Raw genomic sequence first — 17,141 nt, forward strand, 5'->3', positions numbered from 1 at the left:
TGTAATACCTTTTTTTTTAAAGATTTATTTATTTAGTGTATATGAGTACACTCTAGCTGTCTTCAGACACACCAGAAGAGGGCATTGGATCCCATTATAGATGGTTATGAGCTACTATGTAACGTTGCTGAGAATTGAACTCAGGACCTCCAGAAGAGCAGCCAGTGCTCTTAAGCACTGAGCCATCTCTCCAGCCCAATTTGTAATATCTTGAGGGGTTTTCTTGTTTTTTTTTTTTTCTGAACAGAAAACAATATCTCTACCTTTGGTGAATTGCTACGCTTAAATTGATAGCAAATAGTCTGCCATTGAACTATATCATGAGGCTGAAGATTTAGTGACCCTGCCTCATAGCAGTTTTTGCCATCCATGTGGAGTGTGCAGTGTATTTTAACCTTGAACTTTATTCCTCCAAAAATAGTACCATGTTGTTATTGTGCAAAATTTCTCAGATAACATAGAAGTGAACAGTCAGGGGGGAAAAAATCTACAAACGCTTGAATCATTTCTCTTTAACCCTGTCTGATAAAAAAGGGGCTAGGGTCCACTGAGTACCAGAGAGGTAGTTTCACATCAGTCTGAAGGAGACTGGCATTTTGTTCATCACACTGATGACGGACAGAGGAGAGGTAAGCTGATTTTCTTTCTCGTGGTAAGCAGTTTGGTTGTTTTGGAGGGGGAAAGTTGAAGGTAAGTTCACATTTTCTAGTCTGTAGGGATGTGTAGTTGTTTATCTCCATTCGGACCTCTGATGACTGTCTTTTGCTCCTATATGAGGGCTGGGAGAGTTGTACACTGATTTAACTATTCTCATCTTGTGACTCATGCCTTCTGTATCTCTTCACTGCCTGCATCTTTTCTCTAGCTATCATTAATATGTACCATGAGAGAAGGAAATGTCTTCCTACAGTGAGGTTTGGTGTTTGCCCTCTGAGCCCATTTAGTGACTGAATTAATGATTTTTCCCCCTTTTTAGTCCATGCTTATTTTTATTCTCAGTCTTCTATTTTGGTTTTTTTGAAACATGGTTTCTCTGTAGCCTTGGCTGTCCTGGAACTCCCTCTGTAAACCATGTTGGCTTTGAGATGTAGCTGCCTCTACAACTGTAGGACTGGGATTAAAGGCCCGGGCCTTCTCCGTTTTATAGCTTATTCTCTTTACCTCCTTAGTGGCTCTTTATCTCCATTAGTTAACGTGTTCATCCTATATGATGCTTTTACATGTATGGTGTTTGTAAGTACACATGAGGAGGCCAGAGGGCAGTTTGTGGAGTCATTTCCAATTTTATGTGGGTCTTCTGGTAGATCTAACTCAAGTCATCAGCCTTGGTAAAGTAAGTCCCTCTACTACTGGCTGAGCCATCTCACTGCCCCTCCCCTTAAGAGAAAAGCCTCATTAAGTAGCCTGGGCTGGCCTGGTAACTGTATCTGGCTTTTTAATTTATTGTTTGAAAGAGTGTTATTGTTTGAAATCGTGAAGCTCTTGCTTCAGCCTCATGAGTCCTAGGGTGGACTTCTGTTCTTGGGTCATCTCCATTTTCTAACAGGAGACATTTAGTAACATTTGTAACCTGTCTGATGTTTCTCCACAAAGATGACAGTGCAGGCTTATACTGGTGTGCGACTCAGTCATTAAGCCACCGTGGATGTATAAAGAATACTCTGCCCGTCCTTTCTGCCCCTTAATGCCAGTTCCTAGACACTTTCTTGTCCTTATTACAAAACTAAAAATACAAGGAACAGTGTTCCACTGACTTAGAATTTCCTCTGACTCAAGATTCTCACTACAAGACACAAATGTTGAAATGCACTTGGCACCCATTTAACCTGCAAAGTAGAGTTGCTCTGTGACGACCTAGGCCCAGTTTACCATCCTTGATTTGAAAGCAGCACTTGAAACCAAGCAGATTAGTTATGGGGTTGGGGGTCTTGCAAAAAGGCTTGGCTGGAAACAAGACTTGAATGGCCAGGTGACTTGACTTGGAGTAGTCTGAGCCAAGCAGTGCTTGCTTCCCCGGGTGGAGCATTTTTCTAGACGACCTGTCTATCCCCTCAACAGTTCAGAACCATGGCAGGAAAGGGGTGGGCGAGGGACCAGAGCAGGGAAGCAACGGAGGCCCCTCTGCTTAGCGGGGCAGTGCGGGCTGCGGCGCAGGCCATCCCTAGGGGCGTGTGTGCGCGTGCGTATGCGTCGCCCTGGTAACCCGGGAGGCAGAAAGGCGCTGAATCACCAGCGCGGGCTCGCAGCGTCTGTCTGTGCAGCCGCAGGGGTGGGCAGGTGTCGCCTGCAGGTGTGCCTCGCAGGTGTCTCAACTGGACATCAGCGGCTGGCCAGTCTGGAGTACCGCGGAGCCTGGAGATCGCTGGGGATGGAGGTAAGAGCCGCACTCAGCTGCCTGCGTTCCTGTTTGGATCGATGGGTTCTCAGCAGGGTGGAGTCAGGGAGACTTGGGCAGCTAACCTTAAACCTAAGAATCGGTTTCTTTAAAGTTCATTCAGAACTGGCATTTGCTAAATGCATTTCGTATCTTAGTCAGAGGCTTTTAATCTGGACTCCAGGTCCCCGGATTTCTAGCTAGGGTGTAGTTGGGATTCCTCCTTACCTCTGCCTAGGGATGCAGGATATGAGTGTGTTTATGAGACTGGGTGATGGGGTGTTGAACGAAGCTCCAGTGAGCTTGCAGTGTTTAGCTTCAGCAGCCACCTCAGGTGCAGAATCCCATCTCCCAGCCCAGCTGGCCAACTGTCAGCAACGACGACAGCAAGCAGGTAGGTGGTGTCAGAAAAAAAAAAAAAAAAAAAAAAAAAAAAAAAAAGCCAAGAGGGGGACTTCTAAGGCTTCTTCTGGACACCTAGGAAAAGCAATCCTAGATAGTTGCATGATTTGATGGTTTCCCTGTTTCGTGGAGGCGGGAGATTTGGGGATCTTTCCAACCTCGCAAATTGCATGCTTTAGACTGAAGAATTACCTTTAAATTTCGTTTAGTGCTGTTGTCGTGGACCTCGCTACCACTTACCAAATGCATTCATCTCCTCTCTTTACCGTCACCAGAAGCTTAGCGCTGTATAAAGGCTTTTCTTCCTGCTCTTTGAATTCTCTCCAAGGAATGGCACAGATTTATCAGGATCACAAAGCTGCAATCGCTAGTCATCGTTCTCAACACCATTTGTTTTCATAATTGTCTGAAGGGAGCAAGCAAGCCGGAGCATATTCACGCTCATCTTTATTGCTGGCTTTACTGAACATTTTCGTTTGTGAGTTAGATGTTGATATTTTTCCTAGTGCTTGAGCAGAAAAGTTGAGTGGCATTTGTGTTAATAATGGAAAAAAGTGTAGATCACATTTCCTAAAAACCACAAAAATGTTCAAGGTGGATGTGTGTATTAATTTATTCCTGAAATGCACGGCGCCTGGGAAAGTTCCTCAGAGAGACTGAAGTTGTGTCACATGTACATTTTTATTTCATGCTCATGATTTTAGTTACTTCTAATGCAGATGGGGCAAAGTAGAGATTTCAGTTCAGTTCCAAACTTAGAACTCACTGAGAAAGCTGAATTCTCTGCAAACTGAACAGGAGATAAAACAAGAAACAAGACAAACAAACAAAAGCCTGCAGCAGGAATTTTTAGAACCTCCGGTAACAGGAACAGACAGCACACCGCTGCTGGGTAAAATGCCGAGGCAGGGATGCGTGTCCTTTCAGAAAGGTAACGGTCACTGAGCTCTCATCCTCACGGTTTAGAGAGCTGAAGGAGAGCTTTGGTGAGTTATAAAGTAAGAAGTATGTTTAAGGTTTGTTCTTGACTTAAGTGCCCCTCACCCCCAACAGACAGCCTTTCCTTTTAAAACCAATTTGTGGAAATAAGGATGTCTGTTTGGGGCAGGGGTTGGAGTGTGTGTGTGTGTGTGTGTCCGCGCGCGCGCGCGCGCATGTACAGTGTTGGGTGACAAATAGCCTGATGGGAAAAGATGGTCTGCTTAGGGTTGTGGTTCAGCTGTTAGAGGCGACCTCCCCTCATATTAAGGAAACTATAACCTCTAAGCCCCATTGTTCTCATCTGTAAAATAGAGAAAATAGTAAGGCCTACTCAGTGGAATTTCTATAGGAATTAAAATAAAAATAGAATTTGCACGTGCTGAGCTGTGAAGGATTGCTCAAACCCTAGTGTTGGAGGCCAGCTTTGGAAATACAGAGGGATGCTGTTGCTTTTGGTTTTGGTTTTGATTTGTGTGCGAGTGTGCCTGTATGCCACACATGGAGTTTGAACTCTTAGAGCTAGGGTTCTAGGCATTTGTAAGCTTCCTGACCTAGGTGCTAGGATCCAAACTTAGAGGCCCATTTAGAAAATAATTAAAATAAGATACTATTACACAAATGCTTCTTAAAAAACCATGGTTTCGGCCGGGCGTGGTGGTGCACTCCTTTAATCCTAGCACTTGGGAGGCAGAGGCAGGTGGATCTCTGAGTTCGAGGCCAGCCTGGTCTACAAAGTGAGTTCCAGGACAGCCAAGGCTACACAGAGAAACCCGGTCTCAAAAAAACCAAAAAAAAAAAAAAAAAAAAAAACATGGTTTCGCTGGGCGTTGGTGGCACACGCCTTTAATCCCAGCACTTGGGAGGCAGAGGCAGGTGGATTTCTGAGTTCGAGGCCAGCCTGGTCTACAGAGTGAGTGCCAGGACAGCCAGGGCTACACAGAGAAACCCTGTCTCGGAAACAAACAAACAAACAAACCAACCAACCAACCAACCAACCAACCAACCATAGTTTCTCTGTATATCCCTAGCTGTCAAGGAACTTACTATGTGGAGCAGGCTGGCCTCAAACTCAAGAGATCCTCCTGCCTCTGCCTCCTGAGTGCTGGGATCAAAGGTGTGTGTATCACTACACCCAGCTTAATTCCTGGATTCAGGCAAGATGATCGTCTTTGGCTAATCTATCAAGTCAGAGGACAATCTATCAAGTCAGAGGACAGTTTGGTTTATTTGAGATCCTGTCTCAAAAAAAAAAACAAAAAAACAAACAAAAAAAGAAAAACCCACAAAACTTAAGTAATTACAAGTTACATTTTTTAAAAAGTTAAAAAAACTATTTATATAGCTGCGTGTATGGTACATGTGTCCGGGTACCCACAGACACCAGAAGAGAGTGCTGGATCCTTTGGAGTTGGAGTTGGAGATGGTTGTGAGCTGCCTTGTGGTAGTACTGGGAACCAAACTTGAGTTCTCTGGGAAAGCAGCAAGTGCTCTTAGCCATCGAGCCAAGCCACCTCTCCAGTCCAGTAAAAGTTATTTTTGAGATAAAAATGTTCAGGAAAAAAATTCTTTTTTTTTTTTTTAAAAATATGCCACTAAAAGTAGATTTTAACGTGGCCAAAACTTTTTTTGATGAATAAAGTTAAGTTTCACTAGAAACATCAGAAAATCCATGCATCTTTTCTTGTAACAGCTTTATAAAAACAGTAAATATAACAGATATGATCTAAAAGCATGCCAATTTAACACTCAGTTAATTACAGTTAGTACTCTGAAAAATTTGCTTTCTCACAAATATAAAATATAAAGGCATAAAGTAACTGGTATGTTACTGTTCTATTTCCATTAAAAATCTACTTTACAAGCTAGCCAAAACCACATCGATCCTACCTCAAAACACCACATAATACAAATCCTATCCATTACAGCTCTGCCCTCATTATAGCTCATCAAATGAGTTTAAGCTCCAAATGCATTTTGAAAAGATCCAAATTCACACTCTAGCACCTGCTCAGAACTGGGGGATTTTTATTTCCTACCAGTTTCTATCAATTCTGGGAAGTTTCTGCCCCTTGTATTGCATTTTCTTCATCAGCTTTGTTAAAGTGTAGTTGAGTAATAAAACTGAGCTGAGCGTGACTGATCCATGTTTGCAATTCCAGCACTCAGAAGAGGGAGAGGCAGGAGGCTCTGGAATTTAAAGTCATCCCGGGCTATATAGTAAATTTGAAATTAATCTGGGCTGCATGATACCTTGCCCCCACTCCCCAAAAATCCACAAACCCAAAAGCAACAAAAAACACTACCACCAGGACCATCAATATGGCTTAGTAGGTACAATACGAGTATAGCTGTTCAGACGTCAGTAGTAACGGACTTTCAGATGCCCAGTGCTGACCCAGAGGCTTCCACATCCAAGCCCTAAGAGCAGGAGCCCTGCTGTATCTGACTTTAGAAGCCAGAGACTTAGGTCTCTGAGCACTTGGAGGTGGAGGCTATGATGGGGCTATTCTACCTGTAGCCCTAGCACTTGGCTGTACTCCCTACCTTCTAGTAGCAGGCTGTGCCTGCTTATGTTACAATATCTGGGAAAGCCTTGGGGGTTGGGACCTGCAGGTCTTAGGGTGTCTACTGTGACAGCTCTTGGGCCTAGACAGGACCTTTGGACAGCAGACATAGTTATAGTTCTTGGGAATAAAATATCACAGATTTTCACCCATTACTTGGCAGCTCCCTGGGACTCGTCCAGAGACCGGGCCAATAGTTTTTAACCTATGCTCTTCTGCCTCCAGCAGCTGCCTGGAACACTCTAGCTGCTGCCTCGCCACTGCTCCTACTGCTGCTGGTGTGGCAGCTGCTGCCTTTGCCACTGTATAATCCCACTGATGTCATCTTCTGTTACCAGTTCAACCTGTTCTACTAATGAGAAAGCTTACAGGTTGACAGAGTGGCTGGAGCAATGGCTCAGCAGTTAGGCATACTTGCCTCTCTTGCCGAAGACTCTTCTTGCTTGTAACTCCAGCTCCAGAGGACCCAATGCCTTCTTCTGGTCTCCATGTGTACTACACACACACGCACATGCCCATATACAGATAGACCCTGTGCTGGTTAGGCTTTTAATTTTTTAAAAATATTTATTTTTTATTCACTTTACATCCTGATCACAACCCCCCTAGGTTTTTTAGTTTTTAAATTAAAAATTTTTAATTTACTATCAGTTTACTTGAAAAAAACCTCAAAACTAAAGCTTACAAAGAAGCTACTTTTTAATTAAAATAGATTGCAATTAGTTCTCTTGGTTAATATTTGAATATTTTTACGGAAAAAAATAAAAAATATGAGTTGGAAAAGGGAAACTATAAGAACACACACATGTGTGCGCGTTCACACACACATACATATATATGGTTGTTTGAATAAGAATGGTCCCCATAATTTCATATATTTGAACACTTAGTCATCAGGGAATGGCACTTTTTAAGGATTATCAGGATCAGAAGGTGTGGCCTTGTTGGAGTAGGTGTTCACCTTGCTGGAGGAAGTGTGTCACTGGGTATAGGCTTTCAAAAGCCCACACAAGGCCCTACATCTCTCTTGCCTGTGGATCAGGATGTAGCTCTCAGCTACTGCTCCAGCACCGTGAGTGCCACTAAGCTTCTACCATAATAGTAGGACAACCCTCTGACACTGTAAGCAAGCCTACAGTTAAATCATTTATTTTATTAGAGTTACCTTGGTCATGACACCTCTTCACAGCTGCAAGCAACTCTTAACTCCTAAGCTATTTCTACATCCCATAAAAATGCTTATATATATGCCTATGCCACAATCAATGTGGAGATACTTCTAAATTAGTTCTTTACGAGTTCCCAAAACAAAGTTCTGGTAATAAACATATCTTTGCAATCCTCCTATTTGTTTTTGATCTTGAAGTTTATAACTCTGTGTTTTTCCAGTCCCAAGAAATAGGACTCACTACCCTTTCTTAGCCTTCAGTGTTGTCTATGAGACCTCGTAATATTTTACAATGTCAGGCAGTCTACCCCACATGCCTGCTGTATTAGTTTGATGTTGCCATAGCATAAATTATTACAAAAATGGTGACTTAAAGTATCATACATTTGCTAGAATTTATGAGGGACTCGAATCAAGACTCAGATCAAGTTTCTATTGGGATGTGCCATGTGGCTTTTCCTGGGAAAATAGAGAGGGCAACAGTACTCCAAAAATGCAGTTCTATTTAGCTGAATGGACCAATGAGTTCATTGTCATTACTTACAGGAGCAACTCCATCACCACGAAAGAAGCCCACCCAGCATGGCTGACCATTCACAAAACTCCAACACTGGAGTTTCCTGAGGCAGTTGCAGGCAGCTACACTACTTAAAAGTCTTCTTCTTTTTTTAAAAAAAAATTTATTTATTTTATGTTTATGGGTTCTGTAGCTGTCTTCAGACACACCAGAAGAGGGCATTTGATCCCATTACAGACGGTTGTGAGCCGTCAGTACTGAGAATTGAACTCAGGACCTCTGGAAGAGCAGTCAGTGTTCTTAACTGCTGAGCCATCTCTCCTGCCCTTAAAGAGTCTTCTTAACCTGTAACTTTTCATAACCAAGGGAGAGGGAGCGTTATGACCTTGTAAGTTTCATGGGCCTGAGGAATCGTTCTTCCTTCAGCGGGGGAATGTTTCAGCCTGGACCAATTACTTAACAACTTACAACTTACGTTCTTTTTTTTTTTTTTTTAATAAGTGCACTTAGCTGTCTTCAGACACCAGAAGAGGGTGTCAGAATCTCATTATGGGTGGTTGTGAGCCCCCGTGTGGATTTGAACTCAGGACCTTTGGAAGAGCAGTCAATGCTCTTATCCGCTGAGCCATCTCTCCAGCCCAACAACTTACATTCTTATCTGGAAGCTCTGGGGAAGAATTTGTGTGCAAGCTGTTTCTGGTGGCTGCATAGTTCAGTTCTTTAAGGTTGTAGGATTTATGTCTGCATGAACTAAAGGCATGAATAATAAACTCCAAGTCACCAATAGTAAAGAACTTACCCTTGGTGTCATTTAACTAAGAGAACCATTGAATTCTCTACTTTAGGGCTCCCTGTGTCTTCTGACTTCTGTCTGTCTGGATGGATTTGTGCCAGACTGAAGGCTGTTTTGTGAATCTGTGTCTGTGTATGACTGGGTATGTCTGTCCTTCACAAAGGACTTTGCACTGTGTTTGTTTGTTTGTTTGTTTTGAGACATAGTCTCTCCATTATGTAGCTCTGGCTATCCTGAAACTTGCTGTGTAGACCACGTTGCCCTGGAATTCACAAGGATCCAATTCCCTCTGCTTCCCAAATGCTGCCTAATCTGACACAGAACTGAATTTCTCTGTCCTTTGGCCCAGGCCTCAGAGGAAGTCTTGGGTTGATGTGGCTGCCCACAGTGTCCTGCATAGCCACTCTACCACATTTCTCCTGAACTGTCTCCCACTCTGAGTAATACAACTGTTCTTGTGTTTGCTGACTCCCCTGGAGTTTGCCCTTAGCCCTCACCTTCCGTCTTCCCATCAGCAGGTCCTGCTGATCGCCTGAGCCACCTCTCCAGCCATAAGGAAGTTTGGTCTCTTTGGAAGCAGAGTTTTATGTAGCCCAAGCTGGTCTTGAACTTTTGATCAACCTGCTCTGGCCTCCTGAACACTGGGATAAGATTTCATTCTGTAAGGGAGAATATAGTAGTGATTACATGGATGATATCAGGATCCAGATTGTGTTTGCCTCTTTAAAAACTCAATCACAGAATGGCCAGAAGGTTTGGGTTTTAATGGATTTGAAAGTTCAGTAAAACAGCTATTAATTCACTCTATGCCTTCCATGATTTTATGCAAACCCAGACACTTTGAAACCCATAAACAAAGAGCAACAACAACATAGCTCCTCTACCACTTGGCCATCTGTAAGTCTAAGAAACCCTGGTATTGGAGCTGGTAAATCACATAGTCACGTGTTGGAAATGAAAGAACAGGCACATGGGCTCCGAGATACTGAAGGTACAAATGGGAGTAGCTGGACCGTATACAAAAGCAGAACTCTGACCCACAAATAGAAACTGCCCAGGAACCCAACCCTTTATCTATAATACAGTCCAGGAAGCCAGCCTGCCAAGAGACTTCTGGGAAGCTGGACTGCCATCTCTAGTACTCCATGAGGCTAAATAATACCTTCTCCAGCACTTAGCTCCAAGAAGGCAGGACTTTATTAATTGATAGCTTTCCTAATTTCTAACCCCCTTTCCTAGCTTGGGACTAGCCAGACAAAGCAAACACACTCTTGCCTCAGTTAGGGTTTTTATTGCTGCCATGAAACACCATGACCTAAAATCCAGTTGGAGAGAAAAGGGATTATGTGTTTTACACTTCCATATCATTGTTCATCTTCAAAAGGAAGTCAGAACAGGAACTCAAACAGGGCAGAAACTCGGAGGCAACAGCCGATGCAGAGACCACGGCGGGGCGCTGCTTACTGGCTTGCTCCCCATGGCTTGCTTAGCCTGCTTTTTTATAGAACACAAGACCACCAGTCCTGGAATGGCCCACCCACAATAGGTTGGGTCCTCCCACATCAGTTACTAATTAAAGAAAGTGCCCCACAGAGCTTGCCTACAGTTCTATCTTACAGAGGCAGTTTCTTAATTGAGGTTCTCTCCTCAGATGACTTTGTGTCAAGTTGGCATTAAACTATGCAGTAGAGTTCCCCATACTAACCACTGGATGTTCCACTCACGCTACCCAGGACTGTCTCCCATAGTAGGAGCCTCCTCTCCCAACACACCCGAAACCTCTCCTTTATCCACTAAACAGCCTTTCCTCTCTTCCACCTTTGAGTCTGCTAAACTCAATTGACAGTGGTTGACTCTTTTGCCATAAGGCACTGTAATATAGAGCCTTGCTTTTCTCAATTGATTGGCCCTTATTTCCAGTCTGTAGGGTGAACTGACATAAAACCTTTTGCTTTTTGTTTTGTTTTTGAGGCATTATTTAGCTCTGCCTCTTTTGGGACTATTCACAGGCTGCCCTCAAATTCACAGAGATCTACCTGTCTCTGCCTTCTGAGTTCTGAGATTAAAGGCATGTTCCACCGTGCTCGGCTTGTTTTGTCTTCTTAGGAACTAACTGTTCTGGCTATTTTAACAAAGTTCTCAGGCTGGAGAGATGATGGCTCAGTGGTTAAGAGCACCAACTGCTCCTCCAAGAGGTTCAATTCCCAGCAACCACATGGTGGCTCAGAACCATCTATAATGGGATCTGATGCTCTCTTCTGGTGTGTCTGAAGAGAGCAATGGTGTACTCATATAAAATAAATAAATCTTTTTAAAAAGCAATAAGGGCTGGAGAGATGACTCAGCAGTTAAGAGCACTGACTGCTCTTCCAAAGGTCCTGAGTTCAATTCCCAGCAACCACATGATGGCTCACAACCACTCGTAATGAGATCTGACGCCCTCTTCTGGAGTATCTGAAGACAGTACAGTGTACTTACATATAATAAATAAATAAATCTTTAAAAAAAAGCAATAAAACAACAACAACAAACCTCTCTGGAGAGTTGGCTGCTTGGGATATGACTCTATTCTGTGAACAGAGCAGCTTTCCTATTAACATGAATACAGGACAGGAATGATGTATTTCAATCCACATTTACCTAATCCTTTCTTCTTCTTTCGTCCCTGTTTTGTTTTCTTTGAAGTTCTAGAAGGCTACACCTGGCTGGCTCATCAACCATCAAAGGGAGTGTTTTAAGTCCACTGCCCTGGAAGCCGCATTCTGTGTGAGGCAGAATGGTGTCCCCACCAGGAGTACTGTCTTCATTGCTGCTGCTGGCAGCCATGGCAGGTAGGAAGTCATTAGCAAACCATCGAATTTTCTGGGAGACTTGTCAATGTTGGCTCCCGTGGTTTATGGTGGCCAGGGCCAGACATTAAACATGGTTCTGCTCTGACTCACTTGCTGCATGACCAGGACACATGTCTTCAAGGGAACGAAAGCACGTCTGACCATCTGGGCCAGGAAGAAACTTCTGGCTTGGTCTTCATATACATCAAGGAGAGGTGTCATAAAAATGCAAATGTTTGGAGAGGTTAGGGTTCCTTACCTCTGTTCCCCCATTCTCTCTTGATCTTCCTAAGGGGTGTGGTTTTGTTTCCCTTATGTGCTGGACCTAGCTCTTCTCAGAAAAATGACAGATCAAAACTATTCACGTGATTCGTGTTTGAGACATCAGCTTCACGTGTTGCTTTTTTTTTTTAATTGGAAAAGGAACACGTGTGTCAGATCTAATTTCTCTTACATTGGATGAAGTAGTCTTTCCACAGAGCTGATATTTGGCATTATGTTGCATTTACTCATTGTGTGTGTGTGTGTAGATCAGCTCATGAGAATCAGTTCTCTTCTCCTACCATATAGATTCAGGCCATCAGTCGTGGAAGCATGCATCTTTACCCACTGAGCAAACTTTCTGGCTCTGGCCCCGTGTCATGATACTGCTAACCTACCTACCCCGCTAATGAGACACTAAAAATGATCACGCTACTGTGCTACTAAAAAATCTATTACAGTGATCTGTGTACATGCAACACAAAGGTGGTTCCTATGCACCATGCAGCTATTTTCACATGTTTCCTGTTAGAAACTGTCTGTGACTAAAGCCACAGTTATTAAAACAGCTGTGAATGACCATCCCTTACTAGGAAGGAACTCTCGTGCTGTTGAGGTCTGTGTCTGTTTTGTCACAGAAAAGAACAGGCCACACTCCATGCAGTGCATGCCAGTGCCCATTGCAGTGACTCTGTAGAAAGATGAATAGTTTATTATTGAGAATCTGAGTAAAACCAAGTGGAATGTAAAACAAGGCTTAGTGGTGCACACCTTTAATCCCAGCACTTGGGAAACAGAGGCAGATGGATCCCTGTGAATTCCAGGTTAGCTAGGACTACACAGTGAGACCCATCTCAGAAACCAAACAAACAAACGTTTGATTAGACATTTGTACTGAGGACAAGTATTTTCTCTCCTTAGACATTTTCCTTTCAGATGATCTATTATCAGCCTGTGAGATTTTTTTAAAAAATCTATTAAAAACATCAACAAAACAAAGATACAGTACTTTTCTGTTACTTCTACAACTAGTTTTTACACAAGGCTTGTTGTAAGTTACATAAAAAGGAGACACAAGTAGAGAAGAATGGAATTATACAAAGAGATAGAATGTATAGGTAAAAAGGCACATGAATGGTTGAAAAAACATACGTGGATAGAAAGAAGAATAGGGGGATGGAGAGGTAAGAGGAAGAATAGAGGGTGGGTGGAAGGTGAGTGAGTGAACAATGGATGAATGGCTGGAGAGACAGGTGACTGTCTGGATGGGAGCATAGCAGTGAACCCTTCTGTAGGGAGTGTTGATGGTTGGCTGAATAGCCAGGGATGGAGGAGGCTCCGGTTTTCTGGAGTGGCTTCCTTGGAATACGTGTGTGTGTGTGTGTGTGTGTGATATTACATTCTGCATATGAGAGAAAGCATGGTGGTCTGTCACCCTGCTCTGCCATTAGCCACTTTCTCCCCCTCCTTTCAAAACTTCCCTCTTCCTGTAGTCTCCTTTCTACTTTCATGTCATGTGTGTGCATGCATATATGTGCATATATATCATATACCTTTCAATCGAGAGTCTGCATTTGAAGTTGGGTTTGATTTGATTTCTTGAGACCAGGTGCCATGTAGCCCACCCATGTTGGCTCCCAAGCTCCCAGGGATGACCTTGAACTCCTGGTCCTCCTGCCTCTACTTCCAAAGTGCTGGGGTTATTTCCCAAGTGTACGATGCCGCTTGGATATTTTCCCGACGTCTTTATGGGTCGTTTGTTGTTTCTTCTTTTGAGCTCTGAGTAGTTCCTTGGTCTGCTTACCAATTGAATCATGTACCACTCTGGTCCTCAGGAGGCAGTTCTCAGCAGTGCTCTGAGGGCAGGACTTACTCCGATGCCATCATTTCACCTAACCCGGAAACCATCAGAATCATGCGGGTGTCTCAAACCTTCTCCGTGGGAGACTGCACGGCCGCTTGCTGTGACTTGCTCACCTGTGACCTGGCCTGGTGGTTTGAGGGCAGCTGCTATCTGGTGAAATGCATGCGCTCGGAGAATTGCGAGCCCAGGACCACAGGCCCCATCCGGTCTTACCTCACTTTCGTGCGCAGACCTGTCCAGAGGCCCGGGCAGCTGCTGGACTATGGAGACATGATGCTGAGCAGGGGCTCCCCCTCAGGAGCTTGGGGAGACTCCCTTGAGGACCTCAGGAAGGACTTGCCCTTTCTTGGCAAAGACGGGGGACCAGAGGAGACCACTGAGTACTCAGATGAATACAAAGACCTGGAGCGGGGCCTCCTGCAGCCCTCCAACCAGCAAGACCCTAGAGGTAGCGCAGAGTACCCCGACTGGAGCCTGCTGCCCAGCAACGAGGGAGGTTTCAATGCTACAGCTACAGGAGACAACTCAGCTGCTTCCATGGAGAAGCTGCAGGATCCCACGCCCCACCCACTGGACCAGGAGCAGCTGCAGGCCCTGAATGAGTCGACTTGGTCCCCTACACCCGGGCACTCTTCAATAAGCAGTGTGTGGCCTTCCTCTGCGAGCCCATTACCTACAGAGGAGGGACTGGAAGGAGAAGAGACTTTACAGCTCCAAGAACAACCGAGCAATAGCTCTGGAAAAGAGGTGGGTGTGCTTGAGATGTGCCGGGGTAGGCAAGGGAAGGAGCACAGGGCTAAGCTCTGCCAGACTCTTTCAGGCTAGAGGAACCCAAGGAGGTGTCTCCTAAAGGGCACTACCTCAGGCCGATGCCAGAGGAGGAATGTCTGTCAGAGCCTCACCGGAAACAGAACAGCATTCTTTTGTTGTGCTTCCTTCTCTAAGCAGGCAGTTTGGAAAGAACACAGAGCTTCCTCTTCCTAGGTTATCTACCTAAGAGTACCCGTTGAGGACACTAATTATAGGATCCTGTACCACCTCCCAGCTCTGTCTTCTTGTAAGGAAGGCATTGGTACTGTTCTTGAGTGTTGTCACCCTGATGACCTGACCTCTACCTGTCTCTACCTCCCCCTTTTAAGTGCACGGATTTGGAGACGGTGGGCACAAACAATCCATTGCTAAGCCTTCCTAGTCTTCATTTTTTTCCATAACAATATACCCTTGTTAATTCATCCCACAGGTTCCAATGCCTTCCCATAATCCTTCCCCTGCCAGCCTGGAGTCTAGCCCAGCCACGACGGAAAAAAACTCCAACTTTACAGTCACGCCACGGAGCAGAAAACACAGCACCCCAACTTTTCCTACCAGTACAGTCCTCACTGGGCTAACCCCTCCTCCGTGGCCCTTGTCACCTACTGCTTCCAGGACAGGTAACTTCTGAAAACTGTAATTAGAAGACACGTAAAGAATCTAGCAGCGACAATGTTTAAGGTTTTAGTCCTCCCTTCGGCCCCAGCCTTGAGGCATAACAGTCACAGTGCTATATAACCAAAGGGAAAAGATGAATTGCACTCGGCCTTGTCCCTCTGTGGCTCTGCAGAGCATGAGAGGAGACTGACAGGTGGAAAGATGAGGCTGATACTCAGTGGGAAGTGGCGTGAGAGGATGCTCCGGCAGCAGAGGAAGATCGCCTGACCTCCCAGGAGTGCCAGGAAGCCTTTCTGGAGGAGGGACTGGCAGGTTAGGGTTAACCAGCTCACATGGGTCTAGCCTGTTCTATAGTGGGAGCAGCGCATGCTCTAACGGGACGGAGTGTTGTATATATTTCTGGTTAATGAACTTCTAGCAAGAACACAGGGCAGCTGTATTTCTATTTGAGGTGATCTCAATGTGGAGATAAGGGAACTGTAGAAAGCCTGTCCTGATGCTGGAAGCAGAAGAAACATGACAGGTCAGAAGGGCCTGCAGTGTTCTCTAGTTTCTAATGCTTCTCTCCATGGGAAAGCACTGAGAGACTGTTGTTTCTGCATCTCAGCACCATGAGTGATCTCTTGCATCATGTGTGGAAGAGAGGTCAAGATTCACAACATTTTGGAAGAACCAGGAGATTGGTTGGCTAGAGCTGGTTTTGTGAGTAGAGAGGGCAAGATAGGAGTCTAGAATAGGAAGGGTTGCCTAGATTAGTGCCAGGAGCCGTTAAGGAAAAGCTAAAAACTAGCAAGTGATCTTCTTGAGATGGTCCCACCATGGACTATACAGTTAATGATGGATTTGCTTCTTCAAACAAGGCAGAGGAGATGTGATTTTAAGAAAGTTTCCTGCTATTAATATTCTTTGCCTGTTATTATTAAAAATGTATAACATTCACTAAGTATTAGCAGATTTTGAGCAGATTTCTGCAGAACAACAAAAATGTACTGTCTTGAGTGATGCTATATAGACAAATAGATGATTTCTTAATTCTTAATTATGATTCTATAAGAATTCCTAAAATTATGTTAGTAATTATTGAGCTCTTTTATAATAGGACTGCTTTTAAGTCCTTTCTGATGTCAAAAGTACATTGAGAACTGTGCCAGTCTTCAAATGTCACCAGTTAATTGCTTCTGAGATAGCATGAAGGCATCTGTGACTTAGAGCACATGCCAAGAAGTTGTAAAACAATAAACTAAAGGTCATACAAAGGGAATTGTGGACTTACTCTAGGTGCAAGGACAGAAGATAAAATATTGACTAGGTTTATCTATACAAAACTTCACTAATAACTTAGTCACAAAAGTTATGGTTTTTAATTCTCCATGAACTTGTAGTGCTGGTGGCAGATGATGAATGTTTAGCCAGATAATTACTCATAATGGATATGCATATAAACCTTCTCATTTTAAACTTCCTACTCAATTTATGATTTGAATTTATGTTTAAACTTCTAGTGAACTTTTGTAAAAAAGTGGTGCTTGGAAAAATCATGTGATCTGTGCTCCTAGAAAAGGTACAAAAAGACTAAGAAAGACTACATTGGACGTTATAATATTGAAGAGATAGCATTTGGGAACATAGCATTGGGAGCAAGGCATTGGGAGTGAGGGCATTGTTACATCAGAGCAGGAGGAGAGAGCACAATTAGGAGGAGAATGCAGAGTGGAATAACTTAAAAATATAGCCTCATGGGGTGTTCCCTATGATCGACTGACCGAAGAGGAGAAGACTAGAGCCTGGTTTACTGATGGCTCTGCACGTTATGCAGGCACCACCCAGAAGTGGACAGCTGCAGCATTACAACCCCTTTCTGGGACAACCTTGAAAGACACAGGTGAAGGGAAATCTTCACAGTGGGCAGAACTTCGGGCAGTACACATGGTATTACAGTTTGTTTGCAAGAAGAAGTG

At 44.0% G+C, this 17,141-nt stretch overlaps 1 protein-coding gene across 2 annotated transcripts in view; it reads left to right on the forward strand.

Moving 5' to 3' along the window:
- The first annotated feature begins 2,205 nt into the window (after positions 1–2,205).
- D130043K22Rik (RIKEN cDNA D130043K22 gene) overlaps positions 2,206–17,141 on the forward strand; it is a 56,309-nt gene continuing 41,373 nt past the window's right edge. For both annotated transcript variants that reach the window (NR_131787.2, NM_001081051.2), the window contains exons 1-4: positions 2,206–2,374; positions 11,485–11,630; positions 13,727–14,502; positions 14,996–15,185. Coding sequence is in view for 1 of the 2 variants with exons in the window: in NM_001081051.2 (NP_001074520.1) it covers positions 11,576–11,630; positions 13,727–14,502; positions 14,996–15,185 (1,021 nt within the window). In the remaining variant the exon portion in view is untranslated. The remainder of the gene's footprint in view (positions 2,375–11,484; positions 11,631–13,726; positions 14,503–14,995; positions 15,186–17,141) is intronic.

Source organism: Mus musculus, chromosome 13, assembly GCF_000001635.26.
Source record: "Mus musculus strain C57BL/6J chromosome 13, GRCm38.p6 C57BL/6J".
Classification (NCBI taxonomy): Eukaryota; Metazoa; Chordata; class Mammalia; order Rodentia; family Muridae; genus Mus; species Mus musculus.